Raw genomic sequence first — 18,367 nt, 5'->3', positions numbered from 1 at the left:
GATTTGGTTTAAATAGGTTAGATACCCCAATGATGATTCTTAATTTTTTTTTTAACTTGCCTCACTATAGACTTGACTTTTTGTTCCTTGTGCTTCGGTTTATCTTTCGAAGTGAAGAGGACGGCAGGCTTGCATCAAATCTACCTCATGTCTTCTACACCTATGTCTAACATCCTTATCTAGTGTTGCAGTTTTGGAACATAGATGAGGGAACAAGTGACTAGTCGTGATACCGCACGAACAACGTATCCATATCTCGCGTGACACTAAGCCAACAAGAAGACATGTACATGAAGCGTTTCCGTGCTCCGTTCGCGTGATGTTCCTATCTTGCGTGACACAACGCCAAAAAAAAACGGGAACATGTGTACGTGAGGCTCTTCATGCACCCAGCAGCCGATATCCCTATCTCATGTTGCACCATCACAGACGTGATGGAGACGTGTTCAAGAGCCACAGATAAGATAGTGCATCGCGGCTGTAACACCTATCACGTCATCTCAGTGTGGTCGTAGTATAAATCTACTTACGACTTCAATACCTTAGGACAAGGATGAGATGGTTGTTCGAGGTCAAAGTCCCATTGTCAAAGACTTTGAATTGGTAGTCAAGGTCGCAAGCCCGTTGAGTTGTGCTCCGAGTTTCCCCGCTCCGTATTCTCATTCACTCACAGCTTTGTGTATGTGGGAATGTGCCATGTCGTTCAAAATGGGATGTGATGAGTTGTCCATTAAGCTCAAAAGCCCAAGATACCACCAGCAAGGAGTCCAACGACCGGCTGAGATAAGCTTTAACATGCGTATACCAAACCATGTTACTGCTCAAAGAAAGGTTATCACCTTGCTACTTTGATCGCCCATACATCGTGTGATCACTTTCAATACGCTTCGCACACCGCACCTCCCGAAAAGCACGGACACGTGTCGCAACCCAGCATCCGGGAGGCACCGCCAGTCAGCACTCAGCCTCACCTTGGCCCATCTGCATCCGCGAGGCGAAAAAGGAAGGTCACGATACTTTCTCGGTGGTGTTGCGGCTCCTAGCGCTGGGAAGCACCATGTCAGCTGAGCCCGTCTAGCCCCCCGTGACTCTGGGTGGCGCACGACGCACGTACAGCCGGACGAACAGCGAAGCCGATATTTCCATCTGCTCGCCTTGCAGCGGCATTGTAGTAGGCAAGCTCCGACGGCCTTAGTGGAAACGGAATGTCTATCCCGTAGCGCTAGCTTGCCGGTGTGATCGTCTCAGAGCTAGATGAACTTCGTGGAAGCGAGCTCGTGTCAGGGGTCTCCGAGATCTTTTGCGGGGTAGCGTATTTCCTTAGCTCATAGAAACCGAGAAAGTAAAATAGGGGTGCTCAGAGGCACAGGCGGTATAGTGATCGGTCTGTTGTACTTTGCTTGCGCACAACACCTGTCTAACATACTTGAGGTACCCCGTGGTTGTATCGTCATCATTAACGTCGCTCTAATCAATGTCAGAATCTCATAACGCTAATTTACTTGTGCTGTTTGGGGATCGCTGTGTAGTGTGCTCGGCTCAAGTGGTGAGCTAGAGTAGTTCCCGTAACGGTGTTTGCATTCTTGGTTGTGGAGAAGTCGCATAGCGGGGAAGTTTCGAAGACGTAAGATATTACCAAATAAAGTCCAGTCGAACACGATGGTGAGAGGCCTAAGCTCCTACTCATGCAACAGACCGGAAAATACGTGTCACCAGGAGGAGGAGCCCATGCATTGTGAAGATTTTGCAGATCCACTCCCAACGTGTGGTGTTTGTGTTTGGTGAATGGTCATGGCATGAGTTTTGCCTAGGTTGCACAACGTGCGTTGCATTATTGGAAAGAGAGACAGAGAGAGCGAACGAGAAGGTCCAATATGTTCTGGAATCATCGTGATCATGGTTGACAGGGTGTTGCAAGGCTGGTCGTGTATGGTGCCGTGATGCGTCAGACGTTGGCAGTTTGACGACAGAAGGTGCGAGACATGACATAGATGGCGACACCCGCAGCCGCAACCGTCCAGCAGCCGTCTGGAGAAGCGGAGATGGTGGAAGTGATCAATGCGTCGGATGTAATATGTCAAAACAAGCCACAATGCTCACAGTCAATGCTCTTGTGTCGTGAGATGATCCGTGAAGACGGCGTTACGACGACGCGACGGACGCGACAGCGTGGAAGCAACGGAGGTTGAACTCGGATTGACCCAGCAGAAAGGCGCCATGCAGGCACGGGGATTGTGAAAGATGGTCGGAGGGTCTCGTCAGAGATTTCCATGTGTCATTGGTGGTCAGGTGGCCTGCGGATTGAATTTCCTGGGGGTAATCGAAACGCCAGCCACGAGCCACGTGAAGCCAATTTTCTGCTTTGAATCGCCGCCCCAGCAAACCCGAGCTCGCCAAGCCACCGTGACGTAAAGAGAACCTAATCTCACAACCACTTTCCACTGCAAAACTATACGCGTGCAACGTGCTGCTAATCACCCTATTGGCTCGCCTATGCTGAGAATTGATCCTTCTAGCTCAAGGGCCATGTCGGTCCAGCGTCCGAGTCGTTGGCGCTTGTGCAAGGAGCTGGGGAAGACACAAGACGTCTGACTAACAATGAACCATGGTGCTCTTTGTCAAGAATAAATCTCTGCCCTCGACTATAAGAGTCCTGGGGGCCTTGCGAGATTCACTATAGAAACCACTCCCGACTAACACGACTTTCCACCTGCGTCACCTACATACCTAGACACCATCTATCACCATCATCAACAACAACCAGACACGAGTCACCTTACCGTCACACCGCTGCCAAACATTCAATGAACATCAACGACTTCCCCTACGAAGTTCTTACCCAGATCCTCGAGGAGGTTACCAAGGCCAATATACGTGATGGTCCCACGTATACATTCGGTCTCCAGCAAGCACCACTGCCACTCGAGAGGGCCAAGCTCCAGCGCTATGTGAGAGGCCCGGTTCCGCCAGAGCTCCTCAAGTGGGACGCGACTGCCACGCTGCGATCAGTCTGCTGGAAGTGGCACGAGTGGGCTCTGGAGCACTCCATCAAGGATGTCTATATCCGCCGCTGGAAGGGAGGAGAAGTAAGCACACGTTCGTTACTTACCATAAGCATCATGCTAACGAACATCAGCGATGGGCCGAGCTGTCCAACAGGCGAGAGAGCTACCCACTCTACGAACTCATTGATCGCCCGACTGGCACGGCTGTGTACCGCGACCCTTTCGCCTCACTCAAGCGGACGGTGAGCATCTGCAACGACTACCCAGAGGTGGCCGCCAAGGTTAGACGCATGTGGGTACACGGTTTCTACACCGCCGAGACCGATCGTCTAGTGTTCCAATCGCTCAAGAACTGCACCAACATCACTTCGCTTTCTCTTCCGTGGACCACTATCCGTCACGTGGACGCCAAGGCCTGGCGGACTGTCCTCACTGGTACGGGTAAGCCACTGCAGTCGCTGGAACTCCAATGTGTCGACCCTACTTCGCAACAAGCAACGGACAAGGACAATCTCGTTGATCTGGAGCCACTGCAGTCGGTCAACTTCAGCCAGCTGCGACGTCTGAAGATCTTTGGTGACACTAGCTTCATGCCCATCACCGACAATGATCTCTTCGCCATTGCTCGCACTGCGACACAGCTGGAGGAATTCCATCTGACGTGCAACTCTTCCATCACTATCGACGGTGTCATGGCCATTGTCAAGGCGTCTCGCAAGACTCTCCGAGTGCTTGAGCACAGCCCGCGGTCACAGGATGGCTTCTGGCACCCACACCCGGGATCTCCGAGCGACTGCGAACATCTGTGCGACACTTTCCGAAACTGCCCTAAGCTCGAGACTCTTTCCATCTCGCTTCCTTCTGTATGCTCCCATCTCTTCTCCAACGACAATGCAAAGTTTGCCGGCGACCTGCAGGTACGTGCTTTGCACTTGTGTGAGCACGAGGACGGTCGCTCCACTCAGGAGGCCACCGACGCCCTGCAGAAGCTACTGGAGCAAGCCCGTCGCTTCATCCGCCTTCGCGCGGAGAGCGCCATCCCTCGCGATTTGTACGTCGAGCTCTTCTTCGCAGAGTGCATCTTCGAGCCCGGTTTCCAATCCGTGCATGGCGACTTTTCCCTGGCGCAGATCTCGTCTGATGGGCACTGGCCACAGAACGTCGACTTCAGCGGCAAGGGACCTTATGGCAGCACCGGTCTATACGGAAAAGAAGAAGAGGCGCAATTTCAGCGCATCGACGAGGCCGACTTTTTGGCCGGTGTTCGTAGGAGGCTCCTCTCCATTCAAACTTGATTGCGACAAATAACGGCCGAAACTTCACTTCAACTTGTAAACCTTGATCACCAACCTTTTTTACTTACGAAATTACGACCACATGCATGAGCGACAGGCCTGGAGCCAGAAAGATACCAGGCTGAGCAGCCACATTGTATTCATGCATTTGGGGAACTTCATAAACGAGAACAAGGCCATGTCTCGAAAAGCGACTACTGTGTATTTTCCCGTTGGGATGGCGGGGTGTCTTTTTTGTTTTTTTCCTCTTTGCATCTTGTTAGCATTTTAGCGTATGTACTTCAACCAACATAATGAATCAACTTGGCACACTCATCTGGCGTCGTCTCATGGCTCATCTGTTCTGCATCCATACTTGCGCATACACCATGACCGATGGTTGAGCAAGCAACACGAACAACGCGCGACGAAGAAACTTCGCGAAGCCTCTGCTCTAAATTTGCCAAACGGCTCCTCCGCTTGGCGATCACCAACAACACCCACCCCGCACCTGCAGCCCACGCACCCACACTCTCCCAAAGCGGACAAGCCCAAGGTACATTTCCGCAGTGTCTGCTTACACACCGCATAGTCATTCCCTCACAGCAGCTAGCTGTACTCCGGATGTCAACCTCTTTCTCTATCCGAGCTTATCAACCTTACCTAAGCGGCTACGCCGTGCTAACCACTCAAACGTGGTAAGTACCAGATCTGGCACGGCACGCCGAACGCCGACCGATATGCTTGCTGAATAAGAGGCGGAAGAAGACCGCACTAAACTAAGTCGTATGCTGGACCTGGGGGCTCTGTTGAGAAAGAAAGCAGAGTGGCAGGTTTGCCGGGAAGGCTGTAACAAGAAAAATGCCGGTGGGAAAGTCTAGCATAATCGTATTTTGCCAGCGAAGTGCAAAAAAAACCCATTGGCAATCACTTACCAAAGACTCATGTAATCGTTGGAAATGATCCATGACGCTACTGCATCGGGGGTATATGTGGGGCGCTAGCCGTGCGGCCATGCTCCATGCAGGATAGCGATGCGGCTATGAGGGGCAGAATGGCGCAAAGCTGTTGGTAACTGCTATGCAAGCAAGCTTAGCTACCCAGCTGGCCCTATGAGGTGGTCTCGGTGCTATGGGACCGGTGTATGGCATGATGTATTTCGAGATGCTGGAGATCGGGGCCAGGGACAAGATAGGATAAACCGACAGGGTCATCTGTAGTGGTAGCTGGTATCAAGTATAAGAAGAAGGGACCACCCCACCCCTCGAAAGCTCTCCAGTTTACCTCCTTATCCTCAACACATACGTCCTACTTCACTTGCTCTCTGTTGACTTTGTTTGATACCCCAATTCGTTCAAGATGGCTCCCAAGATCGCGATTGTGTACTACTCCATGTACGGCCACATCAAGAAGATGGTATGTTGTTCCTGTTGTGTTGTCCTGTGGAAGTTGCTGTCTACCCAACGGCTCCCCGCATGATTCTCCTCTCCAGTCTCTCAACTGAGATCTTCTGCTAACATGGTTACAAACAGGCCGATGCTGAGTTGAAGGGTATCCAAGAGGCTGGCGGTGATGCCAAGCTCTTCCAGTACGTGACCTCTATCCAGCACATCCAACACCACGATCCCCAGCTCGCAATCATTCCCACAGCCGCTCAAATCTTCACCAAACAAGCCCCTCCCTATCCCATGTCGAGAGCAATCACTAACGACACAACCACAGAGTCGCCGAGACCCTCCCTCAAGACGTCCTCGACAAGATGTACGCGCCTCCCAAGGACTCGTCGGTCCCCGTTCTCGAGGACCCAGCCGTCCTCGAAGAATTCGACGGCATCCTCTTCGGCATCCCCACCCGCTACGGCAACTTCCCCGCACAATTCAAGACCTTCTGGGACAAGACGGGCAAGCAATGGCAACAAGGCTCCTTCTGGGGAAAGTACGCCGGTGTCTTCGTTTCGACGGGCACCCTGGGCGGTGGCCAGGAGACGACTGCCATTACCAGCATGAGCACGCTTGTGCACCACGGTTTCATCTACGTTCCCCTGGGCTACAAGACTGCGTTTAGCATGCTGGCCAACTTGGACGAGGTCCACGGTGGAAGCCCATGGGGTGCTGGTACTTTTTCTGCCGGCGATGGATCGAGGCAGCCCAGTGAGCTTGAGTTGAACATTGCGCAGGCTCAGGGTAAGGCTTTCTACGAGGCTGTTGCCAAGGCGCATCAGTGACTAGATGATGGAAAGACTGCTGGCCTTGTTGCTGAGAACAAGACGGTAGAGAATGGGAATGGAGTAACGACAAATGGTAGCACTGCTGCTGCTGCTGCTCCTACTTCTACTCCTGCTCCTGCTGCGTCTTCTTCGCAACCCCAGCAGAAGACGGAAGAGGACAAGGATAAAGAGGGCGGTCCGTGTGGATTGCCTGCAAAGTGCGATATCATGTAGACTTTGGCCTTTCCTCTCTACTTCTTCTTTCCTACTTGTGGAGATTTGCAATGGAATGAAACGAAATGAAATAATTTAGCCATGAGAACTACGCTCGAGTCTCCGAACTGTACTGATGAAAAATGTGTGTGTGTGTCAATCCTGATTGATAGAACTGGGCCAAGCTCGAAAGAAAGAAAGAAAGAAAGACATTGGGTATCATTATTTCCTTAGCTAACACTCCAACACAGAATCCATAAATCTGGATTAAAAGAAAATATTCTCCATAAGGAAAAAAGAGTTCCGTCGAGCCCTTATACCAAAAGGAAACTCCATCTACACCAAGAAAGAAACAACCCCAAGGTCCTCAATCCCTATTCGCTATCGATCCTTGTTCCCCGCAATCACCCACCCTTCTTCCCCTGCCCCTCCTCCTTCCCCCCTGGAACATGATCATGAACGAAGCCATCCACCCAATCCTTGACCCCATCAGCTTTATGCGTCAACCACTCCCACCAACTCTCCTTTTCCTTCTCCGCCCCCTCGCTCGCTTCCTTGTCGCCTTCCTTATTCTTGAGTTCGTCTTTACTTCCATCCGCCGGAGTGGGCCGGGCCGGTACTACTGGGTCGTGAAGCGAAGGAGAGGTATCTTCCATTCCGGACGCGGATGCTGCGATGGAGGATAAGGAGTTCAAATCCATGGACGCGAGATCTGTCGACGAAGACGAAGAAGGAATAGTGTAAGCAGGAACGGGGTCCTCGGGCGTGTGATTCTCATTCCCGGGCGCATCCTCGTCGTCGTCGTGCAACCCAACTGGTTTCAACGGCAGGCGCAACGTCCCATTATTCGGGGCGGGCGTGAGACCCAGCGTATCGCAAACGATATTGTACAGTTCGATATTCTGAAACGGTTGCATTCTGCTGCCGGGCATGTGCGGGAAAGCCGGCCCCCGAGCAATAAACACGGCTCTCATCAACGGGTGTTCAAAATCATATCCGTGCAGACCCCTCGGATGGTATACTTGGCCCTTCTTCTTGCCCGCTTCGACGTCGAATTCGTCCCTTGTGACAATCGCCCAACCGGTTTTGGGCACGATCCAGAGAGGCGCGATCCGCTTGTTGCGACTAAAGTGGTACCGCTCCGGCATATCCTCGTCTCGCAAGTAAACGTCCACGTTAGGATTCTCCTTTGTGCGTTGTTTGATCTGGTTGTAAAGCCGGTGTAGAGAATCCGGATCTCTAGGGCGTAAACCGTAGAGCGGCCAGCCATCCGTATGTTCGAGTTCCTTTGGATCGACCAAGTCTTCCAGTTGAATCAATCTCGTCACGTCCGTGGTAGCCATGCCGTGGTCGCTCACGACGATGACGTTTACAATGTTGGTCAGGTTGCGTGCTTGCAGACCAGACAGGATACCTCCCACCATGGCATCGGCGCTTGCAATCGTTTTGCGGATCTCGGTGCTGTTGGGGCCGTAGCGGTGACCGTCGCCGTCGACGTCGGGGACGTACGCTGCGATGAGCTGGGGCCTGGGCGCATTTGCTTTGGCGCCCACGTCTCTGGGGCCAGGGGTGTCGAGGAGCGACATGATGCGGTCGACCTTGCTAGCAAGCACTTCGGAGCCGTTGTACTTGTCAACGTAAGCAATCTCCTGATGCAGGATCTTGGCTTCGGAACCGGGCCACATGTGCACCGCCGTCCGTACACCTTGTTTCTCGGCCGTCACCCAGAGGGGTTCGCCACCCCACCAGTGCGCTTGCAGGCTGCGGTCTGGGTCTGTGTAGTAGAACTCTTGCTGTAGTTCAGGGTCCCAGAATGTGTTTCCTACCACGCCGTGTGCTTCGGGGTACATGCCCGTGGCCATTGTGTAGTGGTTTGGGAATGTGACGCTGGGGAAGCTGGGCATCATGTACTTTGGCGAGATGCCTTCTTGGACGAATTGGTTCAGCGTGGGTGTCAGATTTCTGAACAGAAAGTCGGCGCGGAAGCCGTCGAGGGAAATGAGAATCGTGGTCGGAGCGAAGAGCGAGGTGCCGTTTGATATCAGGGTTACTGCGCCCTTGACGTCTTTTGGGGTGGAGAGATTGTACGTAGCTGCAAGGAGGACGACGAAGAGAACGATGATGGATACGTAGATGGCCATGCGTCGGTATAGGCTTTTCCTGCGTGTCTGTAGCAAGTATTAGCTTTTTCATCTGCGCATTCGCAGACTTTACATACCTTTCTCTGCAGCTCGCTCGCAAGTAATCGCTGTTCATCGCTCTGGGAACTCCTCCTTGACCGGAAACTGGTACTCGATGCGCCAATACCCTCTTCCATTTCGTACATGAGCGCACTCGCTTCTTCATTGCCGCTTTTCCTGCGCCCCTTGGTCTCACTCTTCTTGTCCCATTTGCCGACCTTGACCCCGGAGCCTTTACGCCCTAGGATACCCTTCCCACCATCTTCGCGCGTAAGAAGCCTCTCGCGCTCATCCTCCGAGTCCAAGATATCGCGGTCGCGCTCGTCAAGGTCGCCGGACGGCCGGCCGTCGTATGCTTCGTCGTCGGAGGTGTGGTCGTAGAGAGTGCGGTCGTCGGTGCCTGCGTCGGAGCTGGCGACCCTGTGCGATTCGTTGTGCGATTGCGGTTGCGGTTGCGAAGACATGATCGCGTTCTTCGGGTGACGTTATCACATCGCTCGAAGTATCGAAAGACACGTTGCGCGCCCGCTGTGGTGCTCGATATGTTGGGGGTCAGCGACCCCAGACGTGTCTCTTGGCATTCATGTTTCACGCGTGCAGGAATGCGACGTTGGTCTCGCGTATCGACTTGATTCGGCAATGGACCCAACAATCAACAACCTCCCCCTCACCCAGAGAACTGAGAACCAACAAGTTCATTCCAAGATAACCATATGCATATGAACAAGTTCTAGAGATTGACACACATTGCTCTCTGAATATCCAAAAAGAAGAAAGACTAACCATCTCCCTGACACTACACTCTACTCCATCTCAAAAACCACCCTTCCCCACGCATCAACCCACCTACACCCCATCCCTCCCACCCTCCCCTCTGAACAATCCCACAACACCAACCACATACACTCCACCAGCTCACCCCAGCAAAAAACTCTCACCTCACCCAAATTCCCCACAGCACCATGCTTCGCACCAACCTCGCGATGCAAGCTCGTAGCCCAACCCAGTCTACCATCCCCCAGCCGTTCACAAATTGCGTCCCAAAAGTGTTTTTGCCTCGTTGCGGGCCATTGCGAACAGTCGACGGACCACCAGCCGCGCGTATCAGGTGCCGGGGCGTGCAGTTTTTTGCGAGGTTGGAAAAGGTTGCTAGGATGCTGGGTTTTGAGGGAGGCGAGGTAAGGTGTTATTTGTGAGGGCCAGGTTAGAGGGGTGGTGATGCCGATCTTGGGTTCGGGCGCGAGGACGCTGTGTGGGAGTGTAGAGAAGTCGATGGAGGCATCGGAGTCACAGTCGGCTTCGTGTAGGCTTTCGATCTCGTGTTGTGGTGTTGAGACTGCTGGCTTTGGCGCTTCGTCTAAGCGCAGGGCTTCCTGTTGTCTTGCAATGGTAGAGGTAGGGGCGGGAGGTGGAGTTGGGGGAATATGCGTTTTGATTGCTGCTGCTGCTGCTGCGCCAGCTTCTTCCAGACGTGTGCTCTTACGGCGACTCGCAACTGTAGTGGGTACTTTGAAGGGGGCCGCTAGCTTTGACGCGCCGTTCAGGCGCGAGCTTCTTCGTTTTACTCTTGTGAGTAGGCTATCGAACTCCAACTCTGGACGGGCTTTTGGGTTGCCAAGCGACGTGACCTCTGCTGTTTTACTTCCCTGTAGGCGCGCACTCTTACGACGACCCACGACTGTAGCGGGTTCCTTTAGCAAGGGCGTAGGTCGAGGCGGAACAGTCTCTTCTGCTATAGCAACAGGTATGGGCTCTGCTGGTGCATCGGACGACGGAGGATCTTCTTGCGCAGCATTCTCAGCGACCAATTCGGCTTCGTCTGAATCTTCCCAAGATATCGGAGAGCTGCTCTCAGGTCCACTTTGCAGCGGTTCTTCTGTCGTAATAGCAGTCATCTGTTCAGTTGGCTCATCGCCGTCCAAAGGAACTTCTTGCGTAAAAATGCCAGCATATCCATCAGATTCAACATGTCTTTCGTCTGTATCGTCTTCCGAAGTGTTCTCGTCGGTCATCTCAAAACTATCCGGCATCTGACTGTGCAGCGCCGATCTTGCCTCTTGCGTATCTTCGATGAACGCCGTGTCGACATCTTCACACTCTTCCTCTTCCCCATCATACCAATCTTTTGCACCCCGCTGTCTACTAGCAGCGCTTGATTTGGGAGTCGTCGTTACTTGCGCCTTCCAATTCTGGTGGATTTGTTCTAGACGGGCAAGCCGACTGGATGGTGGAGCATGATTATCTTGTATTTGCGATAAGCCTGATGGGAAACTGCCATAAGAATCTTTACCCGTTGATAGAAACGAAGCGTCGACGTTGGGGTCGAATGAACTACCGGGATTTAGTACCGCCGGATCGCTCATTCGGGAAGCATCCGCATCCTGACTTGACACATCTGCACGAGGCTGAGGTGGCCTGTCTCCATGGGTTCTGGCGGGTTCGAAGTCGAGATAAGCGTTAGCCAAGGAACGATAGAGTTGGTCGTTTTGACGGGTAACGGGTGCGGAGATGTGAACCAAAAGTTCGTGCTCATGGACCATAATTGATTGCAAGCAAGTAGAGGCAATGGTGTTCAATGGCCATCATCGTAGAACATGTGGAGCCGATCCAAAAGAAAGCCCGCACGAATCGTCGTTACATGGAAGGACAGTAGAAGTCAAGTGTTGACGTGAGCAAGGGTTCAGCCTAGCAATCTCCGACGCCACTACTTGGCAGCTGCATTCGGTCTGTGCACGATCTTACATGCAATACTATCGGATGTGATCATACCTTTCAGGTCGCATGTGGCAGTGTAGAATACAGAAAATAGTCTCCTGGATCAAGATATGATGTTTATATCACAGACGGAATTACTCGTTCAGCTCAAGGACAGCATTTGTCCAGCATCATCATTCAATGGTATGTCGTCTATCATGTAAACCATCCCTACAGAGTTATCGCTGAGAAAAAGAATTCGAACCACACCACTTTTGATTTCCCCTTTTTGAGAAAACTACTCCTCATCCTCCTCAACCGCCTGCATCTCCTCAACATCCTCCTCCTCAAAGGTGTGCATGGGCACGGAGTAGAGGCGGAGAAGGGACTTGTTGGGGTCCTTGACAAGGACGTATTTGCCTTCGTCCATGCGAAGTACCATGTCAACAATTGTGCGCACAATAGCCCAGCCGTTGTTGAGGTTCAGTGCCATCTGAGCGGCAAAGTCACGGGGCTTGGCGGTAAGGACACCGAGGATGACGTGGTCGTTGTTGTTCTTGGGGTTGGTACGGGATACGAAACTGTCATCATGTTAGTCAGGATCAATGCGAAATGATGGAAATGCATACCCAAGCTTCATGGTGTCGGCCTTGGCCAAGATACTCTGTACAGTCCAGCGAGCAAGCTTGCAGGAGTTGTTCTTCATCTCAGTGGCGAGGACAGCACCACGCTGGCTGGCGAGCTTCGACCTCCAGTCGAGCGCACCACCGGCTCCTTGTGCCTTGTTGTCGAACTCGTTCAGGGCCTTGATGGTCAGGTACTGGTCTTCGCCGTTGATGTTGTTCTTGACAACAGCGTCGAGCTCTGTTCGGACAACAAGGTGCAGAGGCTCCTCATCCTTGTCGAGCGACAAATCGAAGCGGCGGTACCTGTATGCCTTGGACGCTGGCGGGTCGGTCTCGACCTCCTCGTTGTAGAAGGGGTGCTCGTGGGGCATGTTGATCTTTTGCGTCTCGGACTCGGAAACGACCTGCAGAGGGAAGATGTTGTTGATGTGGGTGGCTTCCAGCATGAGAGCGCCGGGGCTGTTGATGGAGTCCTTGTTGCCTTCGGAAATCTCGAGGGGCGCGTCGGCGGCGTTCTCGTTGACTGTGACCATGTCCAGGCTTGAGCCGTCGCGTTTGTCGATGAAGACCTTGTTGCCGCGCTTGGTGAAGACCAAGTCCCATGAGTAGACGGACTTGGTGGCGCACATAAGCATGGACAGGACGCCGTCGGTAGCGAATACCGTCGCCTCGTCCTTGTCGGCAAGCTCTTGCAGGATGGGATCGCTGGAAGTGGTGACATTGTAGGCGGCGCGGTCGAGGACGTTGAGTTTGCGCTCCGAGGTCCTCGCGCCGGGCTGCTTGTCGTAGCTGCGGTCGTAGTAGTAGAGGAAACCATAGTTGTCGATGTCCTCGCCCTCGTGGGTATCCAGGTTGAGCTTGCTGAGACGGGAGAAGTCAATCTCCTCCATGACGTTCCACTCGGGCTTGACCTGTACGGAAGCATCACGGTTGCGCTGGGGCTTGTCGTCCCTCCAGCCGAAACGGCGTCCTCCCCTGCCTCCACGTCCACCGCGCTGGTTGTCGTACTGGTTTCCGCCACGGCCGCCAACACGCTGGAAGGTGCCCCGCCCTCCGCGTTGCGCCTGCCCGCCTCGTGCTCCTCCTCGTCCACGGAAGACGGTACCGCCGCCTCGTCCGAATCCTCGGCCGCGGGCTGATGTGCGTGTGTTGTCGACGACGGAGAAGGTGGCCTCCTCCTCGGCGGCCTGGATAGCGAAGGGGTTGGTCTGTTGGTTCGCGCCGTATACCTGCTGGTCTGTGAAGCGTCAGTTCGCTGCTCTTTCTTTTTTCTTTGCAGTATAAATCCAGCCATACCCCGGTAGTTGCGGTTGCCGTACTGCTGGCGTCCTCCCCGCTCGCGGTCCTTGCCCTCAGTCCAGTCGGCCATGCGACCCAGCTTGTCCGCCTTGGAGTAGGGCGCAAACGGCACGCCGTCGAGCATCGACTCGGAAGTGACTGGCGGGCCCCATCCTGCGGTGTCGGGCAGCGCGGACACGAGGTCCAGTAGTGATGCGGGTGCCATTTTGTGTTAGTGACTGTAGGTGGTTGTTGCCGCACAGAAATTATGTGGGCAGTCAAAGTTGGCGCTAACGAAACGAAATTCCTACCCCGCGGGCAACTTCACCCAACTACCACACTCACTCGACAGCGCTCCAGATCCCACGAAAAGCTTGCTTCGTCAATTGATGCTCCATAACGCAATACTCTCCCCAGCCTAGTGATATGCGCTTCCTCTTTCCAACATCAGATCGTTCTTAGAACAATTCCAAGAATACTGAACAGCAGGGGCAACAACGGTGCACACTGCGAGAATGTGCTTGTTGCGTTTATCTCGACATCATCTACAGACGCATGCGCGCTACATCCTGCCCAGGGTCTAACTCTAACTAGCTATGTCACGCCCTCTAACCCCAGTATAGGGCCGCAGCTGCATAGACCTGTGAGCCTATCGTTGCAAAGCTCCCACCCTCTCAAGTCCTCACCGGTCTCTATTAACCGGTGAATGGAAAAGCAGATGAACAAGTTCCTATCCTCCCAAGCATGCTCGCATAGCTTTCAGCTTCTTCCCCGTATCTGCAATTCCGTTCAATATCTCTTCAAATTCACGAACCTCGAAGTGTTCTTGCTTCGTTTCTTGTTTAATCTCCCTTTACACAGCATGCGATACGAGCCCCTCGACAAGTCGAAGAACGAAATTCGTGTTCTGAGGTTTCTAGGTCCTTTTCGTTCTATTTCGGCTGAGGAATCGATTGAATGCACGATCGAGAATGTTCCGCTGGAGGAAGATTCTTTCTACTCCCAATCAGATCAAAGCTACACGCAAACCCAAAAGTACCCAATAATGCGGGACAGATTCACGAAATGCGTAGATCTACGAGATGCGGCTCTAGAAGAATTGACAGTCGAGAAGGCCATATATACGGGCCCCAATCAGGCTTACAGTCAACTCAACAAATCGCGTTTTGTCTGGGGAGATTTCGAAGCTTTGTCATACACGTGGGGTAAACGAGGTGATGTAAAGAGCATCGTCGTGAACGGAATGCACAAAGACGTTCCAAAGAATCTCGAGGTAGCGCTGAGAGCTTTGCGAGATCTGCCTGAGACGCGTCTGGGTATGCGTTATTGGGTAGATTCATTGTGCATTAACCAGGAAGATGAGAAAGCGCGCAACGAACAAGTCAAGCGTATGAAAGCAATCTACGGTCGAGCCAGGGCGGTCATAGTCTGGTTAGGCCAGCAAGGAAAAATCGACAAGGTTGCAGTTCAGACGATGCAACACTTTTGTCTGGATCCATATCTGGAGAATCCACTTATGCTACCAAAGGACTTGCTGACTGACGGATGGTCTGCTCTTTCGGCCTTTGCACAAAAGCCTTATTGGAGTCGAGCGTGGATCATCCAGGAGCTCGCTATGAACCACAATTCGACCTTGATATTGTGCGGAGAATTTCAATTGACGAGAAGAATGATACGCCTAGGTGCTGGCTACTGTCAGGAGTTGCTGAAAGCCTTCCAAGACAGATCCGATCAATCCGATAATGTCTTAGGACTAGACTTATGGCCCCTTGCAAGTCGCATGTACCGCCTAGCAAGTCTTGTCTACAAGCCAAATTTTGAAGAAGGTTTGACTGTGTTGCTGAACCTTGTCCGCGGAGCCGAGGCAGCCGATGCAAGAGACAAGGTCTATGGTATACTTGGGTTGTTGGATCCTGCCATCTCCGCAGATATTGCTCCAGATTACTCACTCTCAGACCAGGAGGTCTATACAAACTTCATGAAATCTATTATCAAGAGATCGGGACGGTTGGATGAGATTGCGTATGTAGGTACCCACGTAGAGAAGGCTTGGCCGTCATGGGTCCCCGACTGGAGATTGCCATTTGGTCGCCACCACTTCCAGTATCTGAGATCCCGTTCGGCGAGTGGCAATGAAGCCATGAGAGTTCGATTCGTTGAGCAGGGCAAAAATAGTACACTTCTTGTTTGCAGCGGATTGCAAGTGGACATAGTCGATGGTACTGCAGCCGAACCTCCCCTACATCGTTCTACTCAACCACGCTACGCCTTGAATAGATATGGCAGTCGCAAATCCGAAGCAGTCCAGCAGACCTTGCTTATGGGCCACTCTAAAGCTACTCCAGGCACAATCGTGGGCTATCCTAAAGCGACTACAGGCGTACTCAAGTCTGGTGTGACTCGAAATGTACTTTTCAAAATACCTTGGCCATTAGAACATAGTTCATCGTCACGACGGCCAAAGATCTGTCAGTCAAGCTACTTTCAAAGATTTGATGAGTTCAGAAAACATAATCGAGGCTTCTGTATCGGAGGCCAGAGTTTTGAAAGCTTCTTCCCAACGGCTCATAATAAAGATTTAGAAGTAGAGCTTACGCTACGTCATTTGCGTTTGGCTATGCTGTCTTTGGAACAAAGAGCTCTCATAACAACGGAAACTGGTTATTTGGGACTGGCCCCTACAGCTGTTCGCCAAGGAGATGTCGTTGCTATCTTATTTGGCTGTAGGTTTCCTATGGTCTTGAGGCCCTACCTTGATGACATGTATCAAGTCATCGGAGAATGCTACATCCACGAACTCATGGATGGGGAAATTTTGAGTCAGGAGCGTGACGGCCATGTTTCAGCGCGGGAATTTGTCCTGTGTTAGTTGGGCTTTTGTTTATGCCCAGGTTTTATAAGCTTCTATTTATTCTAAAATAGTCTTTCTTTACTTCCTCTCCTTCTTTATGACATTTTGAAGGGAAAGCATGCTAACTACTACTCTCCTTTCTTCCTGAATAGTCCCACTTCATCGACTGTACCGAAACCAGCTCTTTGCACTACTGAAACATTGTTCTCGCACCGCTCCATCCCAGACGTAGTAACGAAACCTGACTGTGACCTGTTGTCTTCCTGCATACCTGCATGCACTTCACGTCCGCTCAAGAGCGTGTCGGTCTCCTTCTGATCTTCTCCACTGACTTCAATCAGCTCCCCAAACCTGACTTCCATTTCCCGGAGTTCCTCTGAAATATTTTCATATCCACCTAGCGTGCCAGAGCCTTTCGTAATCACCGCTTCGAGTGAAGTGCGTCCAGTAGTCGTCATGAGAAGCTGCAAAAACCCTCCACCGATGGCCGAAACACCGTGATTCTGAACGTAGAGAGCTACAAATCCTAGCGCTAGGATTGGTACGGCGAGTGCAAGTGATAAACCGTATGGCAGGATTAAGGCGAGCTTGTTCTCGAAATGGTAGGCATTGAAATTGAGGGTTTCTGTTCCATTGACAGTGTCGAATCGCTGGTTGAGAGCCAATGCAGAGATTGTAGTATTGATGAGTAGCTCATTGGCCATATCAGGATCAAAAGCTGGGCAGCTACGAAGATCATCACTCTTGGGAAGTCGCTGTGCGAAGACCCCGAGGCGCCAAACGGTGGCCCCGATATCTGGTTCTCCTCCAAGCGAATAAACATTAGTTGTCCAGCCCGCTTCGAGCACGCATGTTTCCACCGGGGTGCCATTGTTAGTTGTGTAAAGCTTCGTCTCATCCGACATACTGGGAGCTCTGGAACTATAAGCCACCGGATTGTGTGAGGACTGGTTGAAGCTCTTCGCAAAGTCCTGATATATCATTACAGCGTCGGAGAGCTGTGCCCATTGCTCAAGACTTCCGTTGAAGTTGACAAGATACGGAGTCCATGCTGGTATAGATATATCTTCGTTTATGATATACGATGCATGCTGTGTGCCTCCAGCGTCTGATATTGTAACCTGATATTCTACTATCTTTGGATGGCATACTGTTTCGGTTACAGGGACAAGGACATGTATTCCAGAGCCCGGCAACTCGAAAGGTTCCATGACATATCCATCCGAGTCATTGATAGTGGGCATCAGTCTACTGTTGTCTAAACATGGCCAATACTGTACCGTATCTTGGTAATGGGAGACACGGTAAGTGATAGATGTGTTTCCAGAAAATGGGACCAACGATAGCCATGCGTCGGTCTGTATCGTACATTCAGGTTCAGGCATTCGGATTTGCCAAAGAGTATCGTAAGTGTTGACTTGCGAGATCTTGGTTTCCAAGACGCGATTCGTGGTTTCGCAGTCCAAGGCAGTTCCGAAGAAACTAAGTTCATACGATGTGTTCTCTTTGCTTGCTTGCTTCAGGCTGGAAATTTCTCCCACAATCAGGTTTGATCGTGTGATGTAATCCATATCAGGTGTTATGCTATAGAAAGATGAGCAAATGATAAGATGAATCTTGGTGGAATTTTGACAAAAATTGGGAGAAGGAGACTGACTTTTCCACAATACAAGTTTCTAGAAACGACATCTTCTTTGTCAGTTCTGGAAGTGGTGGCTTGCGTACCGCACAGCTACCGTCTGGACATCTGTCATAACATGATATTCGAGCTATAACATTGTCTTCTAGAATATCCTGAAGACTCCTGTGATGGAAGACGGACACATTGAAGCTTTTTTCGATGGAAGAAGGCTGTATCCCGACGATTAGGGTACCTGGAGGATAGAGTGTTGCAATAGGAACAAGCCAGCAAAAGATAGCCACGGTTGCAAGTATTGGGGTTTTGAAGTACAATTGGTAGTTCAAGAAATGGAGCGGGTTTGTTTGCACTTGAAAAAGATCCTCGATTAGGCCGATCTATACGTTGTTAGCTTGTACTCC

At 51.8% G+C, this 18,367-nt stretch overlaps 6 protein-coding genes across 6 annotated transcripts; 3 read left to right on the top strand and 3 right to left on the bottom strand.

Annotated features, from left to right (window-relative positions):
- Nucleotides 1-2,804: 2,804 nt before the first annotated feature.
- Nucleotides 2,805-4,300, top strand: J4E82_009597 (uncharacterized protein; the record flags this gene model as incomplete). Its single annotated transcript, XM_051735820.1, has 2 exons — nt 2,805-3,086; nt 3,137-4,300. 2 exons carry the CDS (start codon nt 2,805-2,807, stop codon nt 4,298-4,300), a joined length of 1,446 nt encoding a protein of 481 aa, XP_051584416.1.
- A 1,338-nt stretch (nt 4,301-5,638) lies between these two features.
- On the top strand, nt 5,639-6,503 carry ALTA7 (Minor allergen Alt a 7; the record flags this gene model as incomplete). The annotated part of the gene is made up of 3 exons (XM_051735819.1): nt 5,639-5,695; nt 5,812-5,867; nt 6,002-6,503. The coding sequence occupies 3 exons, from the start codon at nt 5,639-5,641 to the stop codon at nt 6,501-6,503; spliced, it is 615 nt and encodes a 204-aa protein (XP_051584415.1).
- A 599-nt stretch (nt 6,504-7,102) lies between these two features.
- On the bottom strand, nt 7,103-11,241 carry J4E82_009595 (uncharacterized protein; the record flags this gene model as incomplete). Its single annotated transcript, XM_051735818.1, has 3 exons — nt 7,103-8,866; nt 8,917-9,351; nt 9,817-11,241. The coding sequence occupies 3 exons, from the start codon at nt 11,239-11,241 to the stop codon at nt 7,103-7,105; spliced, it is 3,624 nt and encodes a 1,207-aa protein (XP_051584414.1).
- A 629-nt stretch (nt 11,242-11,870) lies between these two features.
- Nucleotides 11,871-13,702, bottom strand: J4E82_009594 (uncharacterized protein; the record flags this gene model as incomplete). The annotated part of the gene is made up of 3 exons (XM_051735817.1): nt 11,871-12,153; nt 12,202-13,435; nt 13,495-13,702. 3 exons carry the CDS (start codon nt 13,700-13,702, stop codon nt 11,871-11,873), a joined length of 1,725 nt encoding a protein of 574 aa, XP_051584413.1.
- Nucleotides 13,703-14,521: 819 nt separating this feature from the next.
- Nucleotides 14,522-16,345, top strand: J4E82_009593 (uncharacterized protein; the record flags this gene model as incomplete). The annotated part of the gene is made up of 2 exons (XM_051735816.1): nt 14,522-15,498; nt 15,967-16,345. The coding sequence occupies 2 exons, from the start codon at nt 14,522-14,524 to the stop codon at nt 16,343-16,345; spliced, it is 1,356 nt and encodes a 451-aa protein (XP_051584412.1).
- A 110-nt stretch (nt 16,346-16,455) lies between these two features.
- Nucleotides 16,456-17,898, bottom strand: J4E82_009592 (uncharacterized protein; the record flags this gene model as incomplete). The annotated part of the gene is made up of 1 exon (XM_051735815.1): nt 16,456-17,898. One exon carries the CDS (start codon nt 17,896-17,898, stop codon nt 16,456-16,458), a length of 1,443 nt encoding a protein of 480 aa, XP_051584411.1.
- Nucleotides 17,899-18,367: the final 469 nt, after the last annotated feature.

Source organism: Alternaria postmessia (assembly GCF_024291825.1).
Source record: "Alternaria postmessia strain BMP 2775 chromosome Unknown scaffold_95, whole genome shotgun sequence".
Classification (NCBI taxonomy): Eukaryota; Fungi; Ascomycota; class Dothideomycetes; order Pleosporales; family Pleosporaceae; genus Alternaria; species Alternaria postmessia.
This window is presented reverse-complemented; position numbering and strand designations above follow the sequence as displayed.